Here is a 27,229-nt window from a genome sequence, read left to right as displayed (position 1 = left end):
AATCATGGTTTACGATATTTGATGTATGTATAGTACAAAGTACTATGTCTGGGTGGATATGAGAAAATATCTATGACATGTAAAGGAGGCTAGAGTCTAATGGCAATCATAATCTCGTGTTGTTACGCATGCGGTTACTATGTATGTACAATATATGTAAATTGTCTTTGTCGAAGTTGATGTATTGTAGTGAATAATTAACTATGTAATAAAATGAAATAGAATTAAAAAAGTCATATGAAAAGGAGAATGTTGAGTAGAACGTGACTTATATATATTTAATGTGGATCCTCTCAATTTGGTATTCCTCCGCTAAAAAAGTAGTGCCCCATCCTCTTCGTGAGGAACGTACAAGTATTGTTCTTTCTGTGTCTAGTTGTCAAAGTGACAACACCTTCGGGTGTGTGATAGGAAGCATAATTGGAACGGATCACGGAAGTATAGAGTGATGAATATTGAAGGGGCGGAAGAAGAAAGAAAATAATGACACACCACCACCACACCACACCATACCACATCACATATACAGCCAGATATATACCTTCACACCGTCTGTTGTGAGACTGAACTAAGAGAATAAAGAAGACAAGCGTGGTGCGTAACATTATTACTTCCTCCTTTACCTCTGTACCTCACGACCGACGACTACAACAGACGGCGATGACAATTATTATTATTATTATTAAAATGTTACTGATGTTGTTAGGGATGGTATTGATGTTATTAGTGATGATACTGATGTTGTACAGATCTGTTGGAGACGGAGGAAGGGGGAGTTTTGGAGGAGGTAGGATCTATCCCGGATATCAGCACCCGACCAGCCTTGCCAGAGGAATATGAAGAAAGTATTCTACCTGATGACATTATTGATGAAGTTCCAGGTATAGGGGATGAATTAATAAACTCATATAAGATCATTGAAGGTGGTACGAGAAGAGGAAATGTCCTCCTTGTAGATTCCTTTGGTTATACCTATAACCAAAAGGCCACAGGGAAGAAGAAAAATCCAACTGGTAAAGTAACTTGGCGTTGTAGTGTGAGAAACAAGATGCTAACATGTCCTGCTACTGTCCTTCAGAATGGCTCCATTTTCACCGGAGGATCTTATCATCATGTTCACGAACCCCAACAAGGTGCTACTTTTAAGGCTGAAGTCATTGCTACTGCAAAGGCCTTAGCCAAAGAGAAGGTTAACATTTTTTCATCCGCTTCTTCTTTAGTTGATCGTGCAATAACTGCCACAGAAGGGGATGATGCAGCCTGTTTAAATACAATTAACTTAGCACGGTCTCTTAATCGCCTTAGACAGGGTGACAGACCTGATGAACCAGATAATTTGAACTTTGAATTGGATGACAATTACATCCCAAAAGAGTTCCTTCAGAAAGATATTGCTATAACTGGGGGCCGACACTTAATATTCGCTACTTCTGAACAACTTGCTTTACTCAAGAATGCAAGGACGTGGTACGTGGATGCTACATTTCGTGTAGTGCGCAAGCCATTCTATCAATTATTTGGCATCCATGCATTCGTGAAAGGAATAGAAGGAAATATAAAACAAGTACCTCTAGTATTTACCCTCATGTCGGGGAAAAGAAAAAAAGATTATAAGAAAGTTTTTAAGGTTATTTTAGACATACTACAGGAGTGCAAAGTAGAGAAATTGGTTTTAGATTTTGAAGTTGCTGTATGGTCGGCTGTCAGGACATTACTGCCGATAGTAAAATTGCAAGGATGCTCGTTCCATTGGAATCAAGCCATTTGGAGAAAAATCCAAGAAATAGGACTGGCTGCACCATACATGAATCATCGCCCAACTAAGGATTTCATAAGGCAGCTCATGGCACTTCCTTTCCTCCCTGAAGAACACATAAAAACAACATTTGAACAGGTTGAATTACGAGTGCCTCCTGGACCATTTAAATTCTAATGGATCATATCAAAGAAACTTGGATCAATGGATTCTGGGCGCCAAGTGACTGGACTGTATTCGGGCTGAGTATCCGGACTAACAATGACGTAGAGGGATACCACAGAAAGTTGAATGGTATGGCAGGCAGCTCTCATATTCCATTTTATGTTTTAGTGCCATTACTGTACAAAGAAGCAAAAAATGTAACTGTAGAGGTCCGTCTTGTCAAGGATGGTAAACACACACGTCGCCAGCGCCGTCAATTTAGAACAGTGCAAGGCAAAATATTTGCCCTATGGAAACGGTATGAAGACCATGAAATTACCACAAATCACCTCTTAAAAGCATGTTCGAAGTTATGTACAAATGGACCTTCCCAATAAATGGTGTTTTAGATATTATATCATAGGTTTTAAAATGCTGTTTTATACATACCATATATTAGATTTTACATCACACATTTTAAATCTTAATATATGTACAACTTTATCAGATTCCCTTATATGTTGTACGACTAGGATTTGTACAGTTTGTATGAACCATATACATTCTGGTTATATAGCTATTTCTGTGTTAAATATAGTTTTCTTTTATCCCAATCTTACTGTAATTATTTCCTATTATTGCATACCAGTTTTCATTAAAAATACTTTCTAATGATGGCCGAAGTGACTAGTGTGGTTGGTCTGAGTCGGCCGAAGTGACTAGGGGTTGGTGCCGTAGTGACTCATGTTGGGGCCGTAGTGACTAGGGTCAGAGGCCGAAATGACTGGGGCCGTAGTGGTTGAGGGCCGTAGTGACTGGCAATCGCCATCACTCACACAGAACAAGCCATACTCAGGGCAATAAATCTCACAATACCAAAAATAGCACACAGAACTCTCATCCACGCACCCATAAACTACAGAATACACCGTCTCCTCTTTCAAGCGAGACATATTCACGAATACATGACACGACACGGATGCTATTTCCACCACACACGAAGACTTAATCAAATCAGACACATTTTACGCGAACATTACGCCACTCAAGCAGCCCTGAGTTGGACACAACAGATAGACCGCATGGACCTCAGTGCTGACCCGGCAGCCTTCTGGCGGTCGGTCAGGAAGCTCTCCGGCGGAAGCAAGACACGTCACACACCATACATCACAGACACTAATGGCATCAGACACCACGACGTCGAAGACAAAGAACTGGCTCTACGTCAACACTGGCAGACAATCCTGACTATTTCCTCAGAGGAAAATCAGGATTTTGATCAAAACTACGAAGACGACATAACGAGGGACATGCGACATCACACGTCCATCACCTCCCCCCTCCCCCACGCCCTCATATCCCGCCTTCCTGTGAGAGGCTGTGCAACTAGTCACTGTCTCGGAGGTTAAGAGTGCATTGTCTCTAATGCGCAATAAAACTCCGGGCAGGACTCACATATCCAAGCCTATGCTCGCTAATGCCCCTAAAATAATAATACATAACTTAGCGGAAATATACAGTGCCACACTTGCTCTAGGATACTTCCCCGACGCATTCAAATCGGCGGTTATGATTTTTATTCCCAAAACAGGCACAAACATACATTCCATCACCAACCTCCGCCCCATATCACTGCTAGAAACACATGGGAAGGTATCTGAAAAAATCCTTACCCGACGCCTCCAAGCACACATCAGAACGAACAACATACTGCTTCCTAACCAACATGGCTTTCGAGCCTTACACGGCACAGACACAGCTCTTGCCACAACATACCAGACGATTGCTGCTGCTAAAGCCCGCAAAATGCAGGTTAATCTGGTTTTGCGGGACGTGAGCAAAGCCTTCGACAAGGTATGGTGGCTCGGGTTGAAACACAAACTGATACAGATGAACATGCACCCAACATTCACACGAACACTTTGTGATTTCATTACAGACCGAACTGCTTGCATACGTATACAAAACCACTATGGGCCATGCTTCGCTCCACTCTGTGGAGTACCGCAGGGAAACGTATTAAGCCCAACGCTCTACAACATTTACTTAAAAGACCTCCCTTCACCACATCCACACTGTCAGAACATAATATACGCAGATGACATCACACAGATCATAACATATCCTGGCCGCTCGGAGCGTATGCTTGCGTTAACGACTGCGAAAGCAGTCGAGCAAGTAAATACATACGATCGGAAACACAAAATACGAACAAACACAGACAAATTTAAACTCATCCCCATACAGGGACGTAGGCGTGAACCCGTCGTCATTGACGGGGCTCCGCGCAATTACGCAGATAAGGGCAAGATACTTGGCTGGACGATTACCACCAATGGTGGGGCGGCCCATGTACGCGACAGGAAGGTGTTTGCATCTCTCGGCCTACAACGGCTGCAGAGATTCAAAAGCCTCTCTGTTAAGTACAAGAAAACCCTGTATCTCGCACTTATACGGAGCACACTTACGTACCCGATAATACCGTTACACACATTACCAAAGACAAGCGTGCAAACATTGCAAGCGGTTCAAAACAAAGCACTAAAATTCATTACAAACACGCACTACCCCGACATAAAAACTGCACAAGCACTACACGAGGAAGCTGACATTCAACCACTAAACATTTATTTACACGAGCGTGCCTCTCGTATATGGGAGAAGCTCATACAAATCAACACTGAAACTACACGTTCACTCACAGATAACACACTCCCACTACATGTGGAACACGCTAGATTGCCGCTGAGTTTCGAAAGAAAACAATGCGGTGATCTACCCACTCCACAATACACAATATATACGTAGGAGTAGAATCATGACCGAGGGAAGTATCCACCCCCTTTCTTTTCTAGACGTAAATAACACCCCCCCCTTTTTTTTCTAGACGTAAATATAGCCCCCCCCTTTTTCATGAATAACAAAAGCGAGCATAGGCAACACACATAAATATTCAAAACTTAGAATTAAGAAAAAAAAAATAGGTTTCAGTTTTTAAGATTTAAGTCATTAGATGTAAGTTTAGAATTAAGTTTTTTGCCCTAACCAATACACACACACACATACACACCCCTTTCCGCCTTCGTCTGGGCGACATGGGCTCTACCCCCCCCCCCTTATTGAAGACGTTGGAAATACCTGCGTGCCGGAAGCCCGGCAGCCTCTCTCTCTCTCTCTCTTCCTTCCGTTATTTCTATCTGTCCTTCCCCTTTCCCCCCTCTCCCTCCGTGGTGCCATATTATGATGTTTGTGTAATGTTAGTGTAGTGCGGAGGCATTTCACCTCTCCCGTCAGGGAAGGTTTTGCTCTCACCACCGTTGACTCGGACTTCCCAACCAAGTGCTGAACAGTAAGCAACAACGCTCTCGCCAGTTTTTGAAGAAGAAATTCCGATACCCGAGATAATTCTCGCACTCTGAGAACTCGCTCTGCCGATGACCTATGTTCCCCGTTAACTCTACTGTAGACAACCATAGCCCCTGTGGTCTAAAAACTTGGATTGTTCTGTAGTAGAGGGGGGGAAACCTCCCTCCCGGTCTCGTGCTACTGAAGCACAACCGGCATAAACGCGTGCGTGCTTGGGCAGTTATCACCAGCGATAGTAGCCGTTCCCCACGACTCCCGCGCCGAGAACCACTCCCCCGTATACGCTCGCGGGATTATCAGTGTAATCGCCGAGACTTTTTCCACTTAACTAACCGATAACTAACGTTTCCTGCCCCCGCCACTACAACAATCGCTTCACAATCACCACCCCTTTTACACAACACGAATAACACAAACAAAAACACTAGAACACGAGGACGCCTAACCCATTGCGCTCGGCGCAATGGGTCGAGTCAGGATCCGGGACTTACGTCCCAACGGTAAACATCGGACAGCTGAATTATGGGGCACACTAGCCAAAAACAATATCTACATACAAAAGCTCATCACACTACACACCGCATTCATACTCATCACAGACGACACGACCACAGAAACACTGCAAAAAAAAAAAAAAAAAAAAAAAAAAAATTCAACACCAAGACCCACCAGAACTCAATGCACACAGAACACTAGTCATCACACAAGTCGACCCCTATGTCACAGAACACTCACAAGAAGAAATAAAAGCAGAAATTGAAAGACTGAACACTAACACACATGTAACACAAGTCATTAAATTCCCACGCACCGAGACAGTCCTTAAAAGCAAGTTTGAATCTACACAAATGGTGAAAGACTGCATCCTAAAGGGACTCAAAATTTTCTCACAATCATTCCCCACACACGCACTCAGACAGGAAACATACACATACATACCCCAATGCACAAACTGCTACTCTCTCGAACACACACGCAAACAATGCCCACACCCATTCCCATACAAGATTTGTTACAACTGCGCATCCACTGAACACAGACAAGACAGATGCACCTGTGCTATAACTAAGTGCCTCCTCTGTCAAGGGGACCACCCAGCCGTAGCAATGAGGTGCCCCAAGAAGGAAAAAGGCAAAGAAATCACAAGACAGATAAACCAACAACCACACACCACCACACAAACTTATGCCACTGCCACACAACAAAAACCCGCCCTCTTCCCTACACCAACTACGACCACATCACTTCACCACAAAAAAACAATTAACACAGCCATCACACTAGCTACACTCATAGATACACAAGAACCAGGCACATTCCAAAACACACTCAATGCAGTATACCAAGCCAACGGACTCCCTACAGTTACAATCCCCCCACAAGCCATAAACACAAAACTACTGGCACAAGCACTCAGTAACTACACCAAACCCATCATAACACCTTCTACCATAACACCTACCAACATGAACACCACAGAACCTATGGGAATAACAGAACAATCATTAAAGAGACCTGCACCGAACATCGATGACACTAACCCCCCACAGAAACAACGAGTATCAAACACAAAAAACAGCCTGGGACTACAACTCGTAACAACAGAAACAGAACAGATACCAACAGACCCCACACACAACCTCAATACACTCATCAACAGACAAAAAATCAAAATAATATACACAGCACCACAACAAGAAAGACATAATTGACAAAATAGCCAATAACAAAATAAACCTAACACACTGCAAGATAACAAGAGTAAACGAAACAAAATTCAACAAACTCAAACAAGGACACTTCGACCTCCACGACAATACAGAACACGAACACCACTGGACTCACAACGCCGAATAAACAGTTACAACACACTTCTACCTCAACACTATGGAACAGATACACATCATCCAACACAACATAATACTGTGGACATTCGACAGAAGAAACGAACTTTGTAACATATAAAGGGTGTTTATCTTAGAGTGATAGAACTTACAATGCGTACTGAGCTTAACTGTTATTGACCAATTGGCAACCGGCAACTCCATCACGCTCAGTATGCTATGACATTGTGTTAGTTACTCTTGAGACGTCAACATGGCAAGACTTACGCCTGAACAGCGTCTACAAATTGTGCAGCTTTATTATGCAAATAACATTTCTGTTCGTGCTACTTTTCGTGCATTACGGCCATTTTATGGTCTTCATAATCGACCGACTGAACTGCAAATTAGGCGAACAGTGGATCGTTTTTGCAGTACATTTACACTGTGTGATAATGTTCATCCAGAAAGACGTCGAAGTGTGCGAACCCAGGAAGCAATTGAAAATGTCAGGCAAAGTGTTGAAAATGATGCGAGTGTTTCGGTTCGTCGGCGTGCCCAACAATTGAACTTGTGTCCATCAACTTTGTGGAACATTTTGCGTCAGGATATTGGATTACACGCCTATAAAATTCAACTGGTTCAAGAGTTGAAGCCTAATGACCACCGACTGCGCCGTACGTTTGGCGAATGGGCCGAAGGATTAATTGCTGCTGATGATGAATTTCCCAACAAAATTTTATTCAGCGATGAGGCACATTTTTGGTTAAATGGTTATGTTAACAAGCAAAATTGCAGATTTTGGAGTGAAGAAAATCCCCAAGCATATGTCCAGAAGCCCCTTCATCCTGATAAAATAACGGTTTGGTGTGCATTATGGTCTGGTGGAATTATTGGCCCATATGTCTTCCGAAATGACGAGGGCGAGAACGTAACCGTAAATGGCGAGCGCTACCGTTCAATGATAAACAACTTTTTGGTGCCTCAACTGCAAGGTATTGATATTGCAGATAAATGGTTTCAGCAAGACGGAGCCACTTGCCACACAGCGGGACAAACCATCGAATTACTGCGGGAGACATTTGGTGACCGAATCATCTCCAGAAATGGACCTGTGAATTGGCCACCCCGTTCATGCGATTTGACTCCCTTAGATTATTTTCTTTGGGGATATGTTAAATCCAAGGTGTATGCTGACAAACCGGAAACAATTCAACAGCTTGAGAACAACATTCGACGAGTTATTGCAGAAATACAGCCTGATTTACTAAGGAGAGTCTGTCAAAATTGGACTGCAAGATTGCGGTACATTCGCTCGAGCCGAGGAGGCCATATGCCGGAAATAATATTTAAATATTAAATGTCATAATGTAATCTTTGTAATGGTATCAAATACATGGGTATTAAATCTTATTTTTAGTATTTTTTATACCTTTGAAATTCTATCACTCTAAAATAAACAACACCAACATAACAACACCAGACATCATACTTTTGAACTCAATAGGTACACCCGACAGACTCAAAATATACAATTACACAGTACACCGAAGAAACGACTATAATCAACCACATGCAGGCATAGCAATAGCCATCAAACACAACATTAAACACAAAATACTAGACGACTTTCAAGACGAAATACTAGCAGTCAAAATTGACACAAACCAAGGACCCATAATAATAGCAACTCTATACTTACCTCCCAGACGCCCCCTCCTCCCTATAGATGACATACTAAGACTAACAAGGAAAAGACTACCAGTATACATATTAGGAGACATGAACGCCAAACATCACACATTAGGACACAACAGCGCGAACACCACAGGAAGACAGATAGCTCAACTGATACAAAGATGACACTTAACACACTTAGGGCCAGACTTCCCCACCTGCATCACACACAACGGACAAGGAACACCAGACATAATACTAACAAACAGACATCATCACTTAAACTACAGTATCACACCAGGACAACTAACTACATCAGACCACATCCCAATACACTTAAACACTGGCAACAAAACCAATAACAATACCTACACCAGAAAAATACATATTCCACAAAGCAGACTGGATAGGATTCAAGACCACACTCGACATAGAAAGAACCAAATATGACAAAGACAAAGAACAACACGAAATAAACAATACATTGACGACAAACTCAACACATGGTACACTATGATATAACAAGCCATGGACAAACATATTCCCAAAACAAAACATAAAACTCTACCACACCCGAGACAATCAGATACATTAAAACTTCTACAATGGCAATACCAACAACTACAAACACAAGCACACATTACCGGCACATGGACACCACATGCAAAACAAGCACTACGCGACATCAAAAACCAACTATTAGAAGAGAACAAACAGCTATACGACGAACACTGGAACAACGAAATACGAAAGATAAACCTACAACACAAGGACACCAAATACTTCTGGACACATTAAACGACTAACAGGAGTTGACTTGGTTTTAATGTGATTGATGTTATTGGTATGTATTCAAGTTGAGGTCGTATGAGTACTTTGTATAGTCTTAATATTAGTTTGGTGTCTAGGTTTCTGAATCGTTTTAGTGTGTGTAATGTTTTTTCTGATTGTAGTTTCCTGTTGTTTGTGTGTGTTTGTAGACCTCTGTTTCCAAGTGTTAGTCCTAGTATTTTAATGTTTCTTTGTTTGTGTATATGCGTGTCTCCTATCCATATTTCTGCTGGTTTCTGTGTTGATATGTTTAATAGTTGGAATTTTGTTGTGTTTGTATTTTCCATTGGTGTTCGTAAGTGTTTATTGTTTCTATTCTTCTGCTTGTTTTTAGTGCTAACATGTTTTTGCCTTTTTTGTTTGGGTATGTGATTATCTGTTAGGTCGTCTGCAAATTGTATGTGTGTGACTCCGTGTGTTGGTGTGGGGGTGTCGTGTGTGTAGAGGTTGAATACTGCTGGTGAAAGGATGCTTCCTTGAGGGACTCCGCTGTATATGTTAAAGGGTCTTCCTTCCTGTATAATGATGTATTCGTATTTGTGCTTGTCTGTTGTCGATGTAACTGCAAAGTATTTTTGTTAATATGTCTGGGAGGTGTGTTTGGTGTATTTTGTATTTGAGTCCTGTGTGCCATATTTTGTCAAATGCTTTGGTTATGTCTCGTGATACTATGTTGCATCCGTGGTTGTGTCTTTGGCTTATGGCTATTGTTTCGTATAGTGTGGCTATGGCTGTGCGTGTTCCTCGTCCTCGTGTAAATCCGTGTTGGTTTTCGTTTATTAGGTTGTTATTGTGTAAGTGTTTGCGTAGTCTTTGTAGTAGGAGTTTTTCTAGTATTTTACCTGGGACTTCTAGTAGTGATATTGGTCTGTAGTTGTTTATGTCTGAGTTTTTTTTTCGTGTTTGGGTATGAATGTTAGTGTAGCTGTTTTGAATGTGTCGGGGAAGTATCCCATGCTGAATGTTTCATTGAATATTTCTTTGAGTAATTGTAGTGTTGAGTCTGGAATGTTAGTTAATGTTATTTTGTTTATTTGTGATTGTCCTGGTGCCTTGTCTTGAAAGTTCTTTATTATGTGTTTGATGTTACTTAGTGTAAAGGGTTTTGTGAGTGTCTTGTCTGGGTCAAGTCGTCTCATGTTAGCTAAGCTGTTAGGGGTAATGTCGTCTTGTATTTCTTATACTTGTGCTGTGATTGTTCTTTCGTGTTCCATGTCAAATGTTGCGTTTTCTGCTGGTGTGATTCGAAATATGTTTCTCCAGTGTTGTCTGAATATGTGTTCTTGGCCTTTGTCTTTATGTATCTTGTGGTTATTGTGTATGATGTAAGGGGTGGTGCTAGTAGGTGTTCCTGTTAGTCGTTTAATTTGTGTCCAGAAGTATTTGGTGTCCTTCTCCAACATCCTGGCCTCTGATATGTGACCCTGAAAGCGTACTTTCGCAGACCGGTGACTGAGATAGTCAGCAATCCAAGAAAGCAGCTTGCCTTTTACGCCCTTGCGAGCAAGGGTGTCTAATATCACAAGTGGACTGGCCAGCTCAAACGCCTTTTCCAAATCCAAAAAGACCACAATGGACGGTGTGCCACCAACAGCATTGAGGAATGTTGCTATACTGTTTGCTGTGCCAGTGCCCTTGCAGTAAGCATGTACATGCTCATGCATTGGGCCCAGTTTCCACAGCAGCCTGTTTAGCACCATCCTCTCCGCTGTCTTGCCCATGCAGCTTGTCAGGCTGATGGGGCGGTAAGCACTAGGTTCCTTTGGCTTTGGAATTGGCGTTATGATTGCCGTCTTCCAGGCTGTTGGTAGCTTGCCAGTCCTCCAAGACGCGTTTATCACCCTTAGAAGTGCCTCGTCACCCGCTGGCCCAAGGTGGGCCAGCATGGAATAGGTGACGAGGTCCTCTCCAGGTGCCGTGTCTGAGCTGGTCCTGTGCGTGACCCGTAGCTCCTGAAGCGTAAAGCTAGTGTCAGTATCATCCGACCGACTCATCATGTCCTCAACACCATGGCGCCTCACTCCTTGGAGGTCCTGCAATGTGTCTTGAACACACTGCGGGAGTGAGGTGCTGCTGGAGCGAGAGACAAACTCCTGCACCAGCCGCTTCGCCTCAGCATCAGGGGCATGATGAGTGCGTCGTGGTTGAGTCCTGCCAGTAGCCCTACGGAGCTTAGACCACAGCTCTGCTTGGGAGGTGTGAGGGGTAAAGCCCTCACACCATTCAAGAAATTTAGCTCTTCTGGCATCTGCAGCTATGACGTGAGCGTCTTCAACTGCAGCGCGCAAGTTAGCCAAATTGGTCTGAGTTCGGCGCCGTCGGAAAACACGCCTAAGCATGTTCACCCGACGGTTGGCCTCTCTCACCTCGAGGGTATAATACCAGCTGTTCTTGTTCTCTGGGGGACTGGCGAGTCTTTGGGATGGCTCTATTGGCAGCCACCTGAATGGCTGCAGAAAAGTCAGCTTCCAACGTTTCCACGTCCTGTGGTGGGACGTAGGACGCTGCCCATTCTTCAACAGACTTCTCAAACACTGGCCAGTTTGCCAAAGCTGTCTTCCACCTGGGAACAGGTAATACAGCAGTTACGACTACAGACTCGTCGTAGTGAAGATTTGATTCAGACGCACATGCGCGCATGTATAACTCGGACTATGCCGGCCGTTCCCACGGTAAGCTTGGTGGACTTCTCGACATCCAACTGTCAGTAATCGACGTAAGAATACTGTTAAAGTGATGAATCTTATATTTATGATGTATTCCATTCCTTTTGTACACTGTCAACCATATTCTATACATTACATATAGATTTATGTATGTATATTGTCTTGTGGATCTCTCTTGTCAATCTTACGAGTTGATTTACGTAAGATAAGAGAAATTACATATTCTCTTAATCTTCGGACGCCGGTGAGAAAGATCTGTGCCTACGTGAGGTATATCCACGTCTAAAGACTCTTAAAGTGATGATTTCTATTCATCGGATGTATTTAGTTCCTTTTTGTGCTTTGACAAACTATTCCATACTTTGCATATGAATTTATGTATGTGTATTACCTTGTGGATCTATCTTGTCAATCTTAGGATTTGATTTACGTAAGATTAAAGAAATTGCATATTTTCGTCGTTCTCGGACGCCGAAACGCCGGTGTGGGCATGCATGCTTACGCGCGCTCTGGAAGAAATTGCGTGTGAACCAATATTTTGGCAACTGCGTCCCTAACTTACATTTACGTACGTATAGATATTCATATAAAAACTATTAAGTTTCTGCTTATCTAAGATTGACAAGGTAACTTTATCATATATTATTTTCTATTCATTGATGTAAAGAAAATCCGTGTATGTACTAGGAAATATTCCTAAACACTCTTGTTAATCGTCGCGTCTAGCGACACTTGGCATCTCTCCGGATCTTACGGAGAAGAGTCTATATATATCATTGCTTGTAACGGTCAAGGAGGACTCTGCTTATCAGAGCCTCATTGCACTCGTGTCCACTACGTTGGACTTAGACATTATAGTCGTAGTTTCATCTCGACTAGTATATTCTCGAATCTTTGTGGACTCTGCTTATCAGAGCCTCATTGCACTCGTGTCCACTACGTTGGACTTAGACATTATAGTCGTAGAATTTTCTCGACTTTGTAATTTTTTTACGTAAATTATTACGTAGGACTTACGTAGTTTCCATTCTGATGGTCGATATTTCTCGACCTTACCACTTATTGTCTTTAAGACTATTTTTTGTTATTGATTGTCGATATTCGATCGACACTTATATTTATATGTGTCTTGGCAATACTAGCCTTTTATGTTCTGTGAATTTACGTGTTTCGGACATTGTACTTTTCGCTAGTTTTGGCGACTTCTATTTTTCGATCATTGTTTATTTGTATCTTTTTTTTTTTTTTGAAGGAAATAATCATTCTTAAACAGAACTCTAGTTTTGAACCTGGCCCTTCCCCATAGGCGTCACACAGCTGGTATGGGTGGTGAATCCCATATGTGCACAGAGACACCGAAGTGATCGCTAGTGACAATAGGATGCACCTCCCAGGTTACCCTAGGGAGGAGAGTGGCCGTCGCCAAGGTCAGATCAAGTCGTCCACCTCGCACGTGCGTCGGATTTCCATCATTCAACAACGCAATGTCAGGGCATTCATCTAATACTGAACTTAAGTGGTGCCCAGAGACATTGGGCCCATGGGACATCAAAATATCATGATGGGCGTTGAAGTCCCCTCCTATGATGAGGAGCCTGTCCGCAGCAAGAGCACACACTTCTCCAAGGTCCAGTTCCGCTCTCAGGCCCCTGTATATGTTGTACGTTTCGTGAGCCCGATGGAGTCGAACCGCAAGAACTTCTACACCATCCCCACATGATACAGGGTCCGTGATCTCACTGCAGGGGATGGATGATTTGACTAAGATCATGCACCCCCTAGCAGTGAGTGAACGAGGGAGAGAGAAGACGCGATATCCCGGAAATCGCACCTCGTCGCTCACCAATGTCTCCTGGAGAAGCATGATATCGTAATCATGCTCTTGCGCAAGCGCAAGGAGATACGAGCTTTTGCTGGGGAACCCGTTTACGTTCCACTGTAGCAACCTCAAGTGATTATTGAACAGGGCGATGTTCTTCCCTGTCAGTTTCCATGACGGTCTCATCTTGTTGTCCCCGGTCAGACGACAAGATGGGTTGCGACTTTGAAACAGTGGACGCATTTTCCTCCTCATCAGAAGAGGAGTCTTCAAGCCTCAATGCAAATTGGCGTTGGGGCCTAGCAGAAGACACTCTCTTAGGCTTTGAAGAAGTGGGTGTAGCTTTCCCAATGGTGAAGGCGGGTGTGGCAGGCTTGGGGGAAGTGGAAGGGGAGGAGGAGGAGGTTGAGGAAGAGGTAGTGGAAGAGGTGAGGGAGGAGGCGGTAGAGGAGGAGGTAGAGGGGGAGGGGGTCCTCTCCTTTCGCCTAGGGTTCCTCTTCTCTTTCATGAGCTTGATCACATTCTTGACGGCCCTGTTCACCAGTTCCAGCATCTTGTCTGTGTCGCTCTCGCCAAAAGTCGTAGCTACTGCAGACACGACGCCAGTCACAATCAGCTTGATGTCATCCTCCCTAAGGGGGATGACATCGGACGGATATTGAGGTGGAGGGTACCGTCGGTCCTGTGCTCGTGGGGTTGGTACGGGGGGCGTGGGTTTGGCTTTAGGTTTAGGGGTGGGATTGCAGGCAGGTGTGGATTTGGTGGTCGCAGGTTTAGAGGCGGGCACGGGTTTGGAGGTGGGAGCGGCTTTTTTGGGAGCTGGTTGTGTCTGTGTGGGAGCTGTATTCAGTGTTGGAAAGTGCGCCTGATGGTTCAGATCAGCACTGTGTGTAGGTGGTGGTGATGCTGTGGTAGGAGTGTGTTTCCTGTTGTCCCATACAAATGTTCCGGGGGGGGGCAGGTATGAAGTCCTGTCGCTTCTCTGTCCTCTCCTTAGTGGCAATGGCCTGTACTTTACGCACTGCGCATGAGGTGTTCCAGGCGTGGTGCTTCTTGCTACAGTTCGGGCACTTGGCAACAGTCTCAGTGCCAGCCTTGAACTTGTTAAGACAAGTCTCAGTGGCATGAGGCATGCTGCAAATGCCGCACTTGGCCCGCTTCGCTGTGCACCTCGCCTGGTGGTGACCATAGCGCTGACACCTGAAGCAACGGAGAGGATCAGGGATGTACGTTCGTACATCATAACTGCCATACCAACCCAGGTCAATCTTATTGAAAGGTTCGCCTTTCACGGTGATAAGTACCTGGCGTGTCGGCGTCTTATCCCACCGACGCATTCTCGTGGCCGCCATTACCTGAGGATGGTCCTCAATGGCTTCAGTGAAGTAAGAGGGCGGGTAATCGTGTACCACGAGTCGATGCTGCCGGTCTTCCGGGTTAAGACGCTCCAAGTTCACTGGTTTACCATCGAGCGACTTTATCCGGTCCAGCTCCTCGACTAGGTCGTAAGTGTTTGGTAACAGTAGCACGTTACCATCGCCGAGGGGTCGGAGGGACAAAAGCTTACAGCGGAGAGGGCCCTTTTCAAGTGCTCTCACCACCTCAAAAGTTGTGTCGTACCCCGCCGAGGGTACGGCCTTGAAGGAGGGGAGCTTGCCACCCTTTGGTCTAGCTGGGGCCATCACTACAGCAGCTTCGTCGGTACATGGAGCCGTTGAACCTGGAGCGCAACGACGCTTCTTCGACACGCTGGTCCAGGAGTCAGTGTCCGCCATGGCGGCACTGATAACGAAAAAAATCTAACGTATCCTCAACAACTTTGAAAAAAAAAAAAAAAAAAAAACGGAAATCTAAGGGGCAGGGGGGCGAGGGCGTTAACGAACGGTTGATGCTGATTCGCTTTTACGTAAAAGCGAATCAGCATCATCCGAACCAAAATACATACTCTAAACATAAACAAACACACACATTAAGACACAAAAACATATCACTACCTTTAATCGTTCTACTAACCCTACTATTATTATTATTATTAAATAAAAGATGATAGCACTTGCGAACAATCGCACGTGATATCATCTAAATCAATGAGTATGATAAATAGGAGTCACTACCCTCCCCCACCATCGTATGTATAGATAAGAAAACAAATATCACTAGACGTCACCCCAATGGGAAAAAAAGAAACATACTCATTGATATATATATTTATATTATATTTATATATATGTAAAAAAGCAGCAGCATACGAAGTATTGGATTCAAGACCCCCATCCCCCACACCGTCACAACTAATTAAAGGTAGACAAGAATATTCCCCCAGGAATTCAAAAACCTACAGATGGGCGAAATAGTCGTATACTTTTATATATAATATATATTATATATATATATATATATATATATATATAATATATATATTATATATATAAATAACAGTCAAAACCATCATAAACAACTCAAGAAGAACAACAACATCCCCGACCCTAAGAAGATGGACCAGCCTTAAATTACATGCATAGGCACCTGCTTCTATAACCAAATTAATCAAATAAGTATCAAAGTAGCAAGTGGGTCTGCCCCACATCTGTTATTACTCTAACTTCCTTCCATTTCCTCCTTACCTCTTGCACACACACACCCTCCCCCCCCCTCTCCTCCATCTTACCTATCCTATCTTAGCTAGCTAGCTACCTGGTCGGAGAGGCTTAGGCTTAGAATCAGAGATTTCGATCCGTTACAAATATCGAGTCAAGAAGACACGAGAAGAAGAAGATAAAAGCTCAGGGTCCAACGACGCTTAGAGAGAAAAGATAGATTCGAACCGATACATAAATCGGGTCAAGAAGAAGATAGAATTCAAGAAACAAGAACCTAGACAAGAAAAGAAGAAACCGAAAACCAGGTCTGCTGTTCGAGCCCCTTACTGCCCCCCCCCCCCCCAAAGCCACCATTCAAAGGTGGACCTGTGGAGCGAGCGGCGGTCTGGACAAGTTATACAGCACAGAGGTAATATAAGCGTACGGTCGGTAATTACCCACCCTCATTCTTGCTCCCACTATCTCTAAAACAATCTCTTAAACACACACAAACATAATCTTCTCTCCTTTCACACAACAACTCAACATTGATAGGAAGGAAGATGACCGAGACCAGAGTCGCCTAAGGGCGGACAAAGGCGAACCACCGGACAAAGGGAGTGTTCTTAAAACTATCTGTGGGGATTTGGGCATCCCTATAGTAAACATTTTTAAGGCAGGCAAAGGGTACAATGTACTCTGCGCCAACAAACAAGACGTGGAACAATTCCACGACAATAAAGCAAAAAACAAACTGAGTAAAGTAGGCCTTACACCAGTACTACTGTCAGAACAAAGAGCACATAGAACAGTATACTGCACAGGAGTATATCCATGGGTAGGCGAGAGGTCAGCCCTAGAAATTGAAGAAGAGATCCATAGGCTACACGACTACCTAAGGGGTTCTCAAGTGTCAAAACTAGGGACTCTGACCAGAACTTTCAAAATAACATGTTCCACTGAAGGCGCGGCTGAGACTCCTGAAGGAAGGCATAAAAGCCTTCAACATGTACATTCCAGCGGACAGGGTCCGTAGGGAGGAGTATGTAGAGGTAACACAATGTCTTAAGTGTTATCAATTTAATCACTCCACTAAGCAATGCACCAACAAGGACAACATCTGTTCCAACTGCTCTCAAAAAGGTCACACCCACAAACAGTGTACTGAAACAACACCTCAGTGCTTAAACTGTCAGGGGAATCATGTGGCTGTAGCTGCGTCCTGTCCCATGCGAAAGGAGAAGAAAAAACTCCTTAAAGCCAAGCGGACAAAAAGTTACGCGAGTGCAGTACATAACAATACTACAAGCACAACACAAGCTCCTACCTCAGCCACCAATCAACCCACACAACCCACAGGACTTCCTCAAATCACCTTAAATTTGTCCAACACACTACAATTACAAACAGTGGGGATGATTTATTCAGCCCACTTACAACATCACTCACCCAGGTACATTCCAGACACATCTCACAGAGCTCTGTATCCAAAATAACATCACTCCATTCACACTAATCCCAGCAGGCTCTTCCGAATCTCTTTTGGGTATCAACATACAACCTGGAAATGCAACCCCTTCCAACAATCTTTTACAAAAAAACACACAAAAGCCCTCTCATACCAACGACTCAAACTCCTCCCCCAACCCCCTCCCTTCCACACATTCCACCATCTCCACAGCCAACACAAACACAGTTACCAACACCCCCTCCGCCACTCCAAGCAAAGCAACGGTTACATCTCAAGAGACTGACAATCACGACATCATCAGCATCACTGCCTGAGAGAAAATATATTCATGGAGAGCATCCCCGCACCGTTGCTTATCTCCTCGTCAACGCCTTGTATGCCGTCTATCACCCTAGACTCTAGCTCTGCAAGACGTGCTACATCCAACTAAATTCGGAAAGTACTGCTACCCGAGAAAATTCCCCCTTCCTGTGGAATCTCGCTCTGGCAGGATTATGCCCTGCATAACTCTCCCTGCACGATCGGTGTGGCCTTTGTGGTTCTTTTAAAAATCACCTTTACGGAGGGAGAGGAGGGAACACTTTGTCGAGAAAAGTCCGGTCTCACACACACTCGTGCACTCGGGCCTCGTATTTGATCGCTTGCTGCTAGGTAGACAGGTCTCGTAAAGCGAACCAGCACCAACCGTTAGTAAACGCCCTCGCTCCCCTGCCCCTTAGATTTCCGCCTTTTTTTTTCAAAGTTGTTGAGGATACGTAGATTTTTCTCTTTTCTCGCGCGTTAACTACCGACATTATCAGTGCCGCCATGGCGGCTACTGATACTGTAACTGGCGTGGTGAAGCGTAGGCGCTGCGCTCCAGGATCAGAGCCTCCATCTGATGATGAGGCTGCCTCCTCACAATAAGGGTGGCAAGCTCCCCACTTTCAAGGTCGTACCCTCAGCAGGGTACGACACAGCTTTTGAGGTGGTACGAGCTCTTGAGAAGGGTCCCCTCCGCGGTAAGCTTGTATCCCTCCGGCCCCTCGGCGACGGTAACTTGCTGCTGTTACCGAGCAGTTACCAACTCGTCGAGGAGCTGGAGGCAGTCACTTCATTGAATGGAAAGCCTCTGACCCTGGAGAGACTTAATCCCGAAGACAAGCGGCAAAGACTCGTGGTTCACGATTACCCGACCTCATACATGACTGAGGCCATTGAGGACCATCCTCAGGTGATTGGGGCCACGAGAATGCGTCGCTGGGTTAAGACGCCCACCCGCCAGGTTTTGATCACCATTAAAGGCGAACCATTTTCACGCATTGACCTGGGTTGGTATGGCAGTTATGATGTACGAACGTACATCCCTGATCCTTTCCGTTGCTTCAGATGTCAGCGCTATGGTCATCACCAGGCGAGGTGCTCTGCGAAGCAACCCAAGTGCGGTATTTGCAGCATGCCTCATGCCACTGAGACTTGCCTTAACAAGTTCAAGGCTGGCACTGAGACTGTTGCCAAGTGCCCCAATTGCAGCAAGAAGCACCACGCCTGGAATACCTCGTGCGCAGTGCGTAAAGTTCAGGCCATTGCCGCTAAGGAGAGGACAGAGAAGCGACAGGACTTCATACCTGCCCCCCCCCCGGAACATTTGTATGGGGCAGCAGGAAACACTCTCCTACCACAGCACCACAACCAGTTGCACACAGTGCTCCTGATCTAAACAATAAGCAGCAATTTCCAACACTGAGCCTAGCTCCAACACAGACGAACACGAACACGAAAACACAAGCAGCTCCCAAGAAAGCCACAACCACCCCCAAACCCGTGCCCGCCTCCAAATCCAATCCCGCGCCCACCGCCAAATCCACGCCTGCCTCCAATCCTAACCCCAAACCTAAAGCCAAACCCACGAGCACAGGACCGACGGTCCCCTCCACGTCAATATCCGTCTGATATCATCCCCCTTCGGGAGGACGATATCGACCTGATTGTGACTGGTGTCGTCGCTGCAGTCGCTACTACCCTTGGGGAGAGTGACCCAGACAGGACGCTAGTCACAGTGGATAGGGCCGTCAAGAACGTGCTCAAACTCCTGAAAGAGAAGAGGAACCCTAGGCGAAAGGAGAGGACTCCCTCCCCCTCTACCTCCTCCTCCCCCGCCTCTTCCTCTTCCTCCTCCCCCGCCTCTTCCACTACCTCTTCCTCAACCTCCTCCCCTTCCAATTCCCCCAAGCCAGCCAAACCCACTTTCACCATTGGGAAAGCGACACCCACAACTTCCAAGACTAGGAGAGTGTCTTCTGCTAAGCCCCGTCACCTTGCACTGAGGCTTGAAGACTCCTCTTCTGATGAGGAGGGAAACGCTTCCACTGTTTGTGACTGATTGTGACTGTTGTGGTAGCATAAAGTGTCGTGATTTATAATGCTACGCACTAGTATAAAGTTGCGGTGTTAAACACGATGTAGTGTAGTGCTCTTTCCCCCTCTTCCCTTCTTTCCCTTTTTTTCTTTCCTCTCCCCTTTCCCTCTCATAATCTTCATCTCCCTACCTCCATACCACCTCCCCCTCCATTTTCCCTCTTCCTCCACCCTCACTCTACTCTTCTCCCTCCTCCGCCTATCTCCACTTCGCTCCTCCATCTCCTACTTCTCCCGCTCACAACTTCCTCCTCCTCCATAACCCCTCCTGCCCATACCCTTTCTTCTCCTACTTCCTAACCATCTCCCTCCTCCTCCCGTCCTCTCCTAACCCACATTCTCACTCTCCTCCCCTGTACCTAGTTGCTCCTCCATCCTTGCCCTCCGCCACTCACCCTCCAACTCCCTTCCTCCTTCCACTACACCTATCACTCTACTTCCCTACCTTTACCACCCTCTCCCTCACCCTTACTTCTTCCTTTCTCACTTCTCCACTATCACTCCCTCCTCTTCCTCTCCCACCTCCGCCTCCCCGATCACTACCCTTCCGCTTTCCCGCCTACTCATCCTGTCTCGATCCCTCGCTTACTCTGTTACCAGCGACAGCAAGAATGGAGGAATCCACGCGCTCTTCAGAAACGGGCGATGACGGTGATGGAGGCTGGGTGACTGCTGGCCAAAAGAAGAGCAAGAAGAAAGAGCGCGCTATGCGCTCTGGGGATGGGCAGGAGAGACGGGTCCAGACCCCCAGCGAGCAAGCGGTAAGGGCCAAGAGGGGGTCACCCCCTTTGGTCACCACAGGATACAAGATTCCAAAGAGTCCAGAAGGCTTCCAGTCAGCCTATGCGCTTTCTCGAGAAATCGAGAAAAACATAGCAATTGGAACATTACCTTCAAGTATCTGCCAACCGGAGAGATTCTCATCACTCCTAAGGATGAGGCCGCCACTTCTGCCCTTGCCAACCTAAAGGAGGTCAGTGGTAGGAAATAAACCTCCAGAGGGTGGAAGGAGCGGAGAAGGGGACGAAGATGGTGTTGCAGGGCTGGTCAACTGACAATACCCTGGACGCCATCAGCGAGCATTCACAGGTGATCCATGCAGAAAAATGCACCTGGAGGAAGGAGAACACCAGGCAGGTTGTGGTTACCCTCCGGGGGCCCGCACTGAGGGAACTGGACCTGGGCATGTGGGGCACGTTCCCACTACGCACCTTTGTGCCGGACCCCATGAGGTGCTTTCGCTGCCAGCAGTATGGGCACCACCAAAGGCACTGCAGACGCTCGTGTAAGTGCGGCATCTGTAGTGGCCCACATACCACCGACACGTGCATTGCAAAGCACAAGAAAAATGAGGAGACGACGGCCAAGTGCCCCAACTGCGGCAAAACCCACCACGCTTGGAGCCTTGCCTGCGGCGTCCGCAGAGACGAGGCCAAGGCTACGAGGGAGGTGTACAAGGCCAGAGAGGACTACATTCCGGCCCCGCCCCGTCCCTCGGTGTGGAAACACCCTCGGCAACCGAGGGAGCCACGTCAGCAGCCTCCAACACCGTCGCCTGCGCTAACGGAGGCAGAGTTCCCTGGGCTCCCTCAGCGGCCCCAGTTCCATAACGGAACCAAGAATCGCAGCCCCCCGGCAGAACCTCCTGTCCGAAGGGAGCAGCAGCCGGCGCAAGCCCTCCCGCGGCTACTCACCTTCCAGAATGACGAACTGATGCAGTTCGTCATGGTCGCCGCGGCTGCGCTGGCCCCCCACCTGGGGAACTCGGAAGACCAGGTCAGGGAAGCTACGAGCTTCCTCAAGGACATAGCGCAGGCGATGGTCTCCATCAAGAAGTGCTCACCTGCCACCAAGCCCTCCATGTCTCCATCCGCTGCACCAGGTACCACCCAGGTGACCGAAAGCTCTCTAATGATCCCATCTCCTGCGCGGCCTCCCACAGTGCCCTCGACCAGTGTCCAGACACCCGAGGAGGATCCAGCGCCCTCCCCAGTACGCGCAGAGCCACCAACGTCTGACGAGCCGGCCCAAAAAGGCAAAGCAGGTACCAAGAGTACCGCAGGAGCCGCGGTCAAGGCTACACTGCCTGAGGGCCCAGTTCGAGTCCAGCGGTACCAGACAAGGCGAGAGGTTACCCTCTCTAAGGCAGGTGGCGCAGCGTTTGTGGCTGGATTCCCTGACGTACCTAGGGGAAACGAAGGGGTGGATACGGACAATGATGTTAGCAGCGAGGGCTCTTCTTCGCCGTCAAGCCCGTCATCGTCAGCGGAATCATCGGAAGACAACGAGCACCATGGATAGATTTTCCACAGTGCGCTCGACCGCCCAGACTGTTCGCTTCCTCCAATGGAATATCCTTGGATTCAGAGCGAAACGGTCACTTCTGCAAGCCATCATACGGCAGGAGGAAAAACAGGTCATCCTCTTGCAAGAGACCCTGGTGGGAGAGGAAGAGATCAGGATCTCTGGATACCACGTGTTCGTGTCGCCCCAAACGGACACAAGCAGAGGTTGTATGACCCTTGTCCATGCGTCCATCCCATGTTCAAGAGTAGACCCACCAATAGAGTGTGGGGAAGATGTGGAGGTGCTCGCAGTTCGACTGCACTTCCCCCATGAAACGGTCCATGTGTATAACATTTACTAGGCCCCTGTGCAAGGACACTTGGACCTGGGGGAAGTATGCACCTTCGCGGAGGACGAGCAGTACATCCTCGCAGGTGATTTTAATGCGCACCACCCCATTCTTCACTCCGTGTCGCCTACAAACTCGTCCGGGCGACACATTGATGAAATCCTGAACACCAGCCCGGGTGTGGTCCTACTGAACGACGGGTCGCCGACGCATGTACGACATGGCAGGCTCGATCTCTCATTAAAAAAAAAAAAAATCTCCTCCTCATTGCTGCATCGGATGTCGTGGAGCATCGACGACACGGCTACGAGTGATCATTTTGGAATAGACATGTCGCTCACCGTAGCCCCGCCACCCCCAGTGGTCCAGAGAATAGGAAGGTGGAACCCGCGCAAGGCCAATTGGACGTTGTTCAAGGACAGAGTGGCTCGCGAGGTCGTCACCGACGCTCTGGCCATGGGTGAGTTGGATGATGCGGAGGCCTCACTGGTCTCTGCTATTCATGCAGCGGCAGAGGAGGCAATACCTAAGAAAGCCCTCAACAGGAGGAGACATCGTGATGGTTGGTACTACAACCAAGAGATCAAGGATGCCAACCACAGGGTCAACCGTCTACGAAAGATCCTGCGTAGACACCACAACCCTGCTAACCTGGCCAACCTCCGGAGTGCCGTCGAAGAGGCCAAGGAGACAGCTCGACGTGTGCGTAGCGAGAAGTGGCTAGAATGGTGCCAAAGCTTTAGCGAGTCCACCACGCTAAAGGAACTTTGGGGGAAACTCCACATAGCGACCAGCCGTACCCCACCACGGCGCGCTCCCCGTGCACCACAGTGCGAGGCAGAAAATCTGGCGCAAGAATTTGCCAGACGCACGCACACAGCCACGCTACCCGCCGAGCTGCAGCAGAGGCAGGCCATGCTCCGTGAACCAAGAGAGGCCAGGATACAAGCTGCCATGGGGTCTCCGGGTGACACGGACACGCCATTCACCATCCATGAGCTGCAAGCCTCACGTAAGAGATCCTCCGACACTGCTCCGGGGAGCGACCTAGTGACGTACTCCATGGTTGCACACCTGGGGGATGCTGGAGAAGAAGCACTCCTCCAGGTGGTAAACAGCAGTTGGTCCTATGGAAGACTTCCGTCCAACTGGAAGAGGGCCGACATCGTGCCTATCCCCAAGCCCAGGGAGCCCGGAAAGTATCGTCCTATCTCCCTGACGAGCTGCCTGGGGAAGACCATGGAAAAGATGGTTCTCCAAAGACTTTTGTGGAAACTGGGACCACCACAAGAGAACCTCTATGGCTTCACCAAAGGGGTGGGCACGGCTAGTGCATTGCAACGCTTTTGAGCCATGTGGAGCAACGTCACGCCATGGTCGTCGTCTTTGACCTAGAGAAGGCATTCGAGCTTGCCAGTCCCGCTGCAATTCTGGACAGTCTGGCTGCCAGAGGAGTACAGGGGAAACTGTTAGTGGATAGCGGACTACCTCTCCAATAGAACTGCCAGAGTCCGTCTACAGGGAGTGGAGTCCTGCTATCACCCCCTGGAAAATGGTACACCCCAGGGTGGGGTTCTCAGTCCCACCCTGTTTAACGTGCTGATGGCTGAATTAAAAGCCATCCCTCTACCCACAGGATGCCGCCTCCTATCATACGCAGACGATGTCGCGCTGATGGTAATAGGCAGAAGGACCAAGGCCAGAAGGACGCAAATGTGCCTCGACCGCATTTCCTCCAAATGCGAAGAGCTTGGCCTCAAGATCTCGCCACCAAAGACCAAAGCCATGTGTTTTGGCACTAGCGTGACACCGAGGGACAGGCTTCTGCTGCAGGGACATGAGGTAGAGTGGGTCAGCACGCACATGTACCTTGGTGTCTGGCTTGACTCCAGGCTGTCCTTCCAGACTGATGTGGCCTACATCCGGGAAAGGGCCCTCAGCCGGATTAACGTTTTGAAGTCCTTGGCGACCAGAGAGGCAGGTGCCAACTGCGCTGTCCTCCGGACATTCTACGTCAGCGCAATTCGACCGGTGATAGACTATGCCAGCAGTGCTCTGGCTGGAACACGGTTGGCTGGCTTGAGGCAGTACAGAACCAGGCGCTGCGCGTAATATTGGGCGCGCCGCGCTGGACTCTGGTCGCCAATATGCAGCAAGAGGCGGGACTGCTGCCTATCAGTGCGAGGATCTCAGGATTGGTGGTAGCCTTCGTCATAAGAGTCATTTAGAGGGAACATGACTCGTTCCTGCGGCGAAGGCTAATCAGGGCCCTCCAGCAAGATCCGGATCTCTTCCCGCAGAAGAGGTGGTCAGCAAGGGTTGCACACCACATAAGGGACCTTCACCTGCATGACCTTATCCGTCAGAAGAGGAGGGATGTGCCGGTGGAAGGTTATGTGCAGTCTCCCCCCTGGGAGAATCCACCGGCCAGAATCAGTGTGATGGCGTCACGACGCGGTACGCCGCTCCCGCGCCTGCGGGCGGATGCGGAGGACACAATGAGATCTGTCGCCCAGGAAAACTGCGTCGTCTATTTCACTGACGGCTCCGTGGATCCCGTACACAACGTGGCAGGTGCAGCGTTTGTCACGAAGGACGTGGAACAGGGAGTAAGGGTGCTGGGCACTCGCTGCTCGACGCAAGCAGAGGGTGTTGCTGTGGGTCTAGCATTGACCCATGCTCTCAGCACCCACCAACATAATGTAGTTGTGCACACAGATAGTTTAGCTCTGTTGCAATTAATAACTAAGATTTATCATAATGACCATAAAAAACTAATGACCTCGCTGTTATTTCAGCTCAAGGCCCTCCGTCAGCAAGGGAGATCGGTCGTCCTCAACTGGGTGCCGGGACACATCGGCATCCAGGGAAATGAAGCGGCAGACAGGGTGGCCAGAAGAGCGGCCACAGGAGGCATGGAAGGAGGAATCGGTGTCCTCCCGAGCCGAACTGAGATCTTGGCCATTGCAACGAGAACGATGGCCAAGAGGGAGCTGCAAAAACATAGGAACCTGGCAGCCCAGAGGCCGTCAGCACGCTGGTATCAAGTTGCCACAGCGTATGAGCGACTGACCCCTGGAGTCCGTCTCTCCAGGATGGAGGAAGTCATCCTTCATCGCCTCCGCCTCGGGTATCGATGTTTTTTCGGAGGTGACGGGACAGCCGGAGGCCTGCATCCACTGTGGAGAGGACGGGGCAAACGGGCTAAATCATTATGTGGCCCATTGCCCAGCGACCAGATTTCTGCGTGCGGGCCCCAGGACCTCGGCCGGGGGACTCATCCGTCGACTGACAATGACACTTAACTCGTATCAGCTGGGACGCCTCCTTCAAGTGCCGCCCCCCAGATGATACGGATGGGTTCTGTTTGACTGTACTCTCTTGCTGATTATTGATTTATGACACATTACGACTTAAGCCAAGGACTAATGCTTTTTTTTCTTTTCTTACCTAGGTAACTGCGCAGGATGCCTTGAACCGACCGGATGAGACGCGACGGGTGCAAAGGATACCAACCACTTCGGCTGGGAAGTCTTCTTCAAGTGCCAGCCCCAGAGGATACGGATGGGTTCTTAACTGTACTCGCCTAATATATTGACTTATAGCTCACCACAACAATTCAAGCCAAAGGACTAATACCTTCCCCTTTTTCACTTAGGTAACTGCGTATGATGCCTTGGACCGGACCGGATGGGACGCGACGGGTGCAGGAAATTATCCACGTTGGCTGGACCGGATGGGACGCAACGGACACATAGGACACGTCGGCTAGACCGTGCAGCGCCGAAATCATTTGTATATTTCTAATCATTACACACATGTACACATAGTTTTCATTGTAAAAGGCATACTAGTATGCCTTCTAGGAGTAATGGGTAAAGACCCAAGCAAGATGTACTTCTTGTAATCAATAAATGTAAAAAAACGGATAACTCACACAAACAAACGCAATACGAGAAATATATACATACACATCATGGAAGTCCTCCAATTAGGCACAAACTCAATCACTACCCACCCAATACAATTCCAAAAATCACTTCGCGTGATGGTTAGTATATGTGG

At 47.4% G+C, this 27,229-nt stretch overlaps 1 protein-coding gene across 1 annotated transcript in view; it reads left to right on the top strand.

The window, feature by feature from the left end:
• Positions 1-26,469, top strand: part of LOC143040101 (uncharacterized) — a 69,591-nt gene extending 43,122 nt beyond the window's left edge. The window contains exon 2 of the mRNA XM_076210792.1: positions 25,963-26,469. Coding sequence (XP_076066907.1) covers positions 25,963-26,469 — 507 coding nt within the window. The remainder of the gene's footprint in view (positions 1-25,962) is intronic.
• The last annotated feature ends 760 nt before the right edge of the window (positions 26,470-27,229 follow it).

Source organism: Oratosquilla oratoria, chromosome 27 (assembly GCF_046742065.1).
Source record: "Oratosquilla oratoria isolate Oo_2021 chromosome 27, ASM4674206v1, whole genome shotgun sequence".
NCBI classification, from domain to species: Eukaryota; Metazoa; Arthropoda; class Malacostraca; order Stomatopoda; family Squillidae; genus Oratosquilla; species Oratosquilla oratoria.
This window is presented reverse-complemented; position numbering and strand designations above follow the sequence as displayed.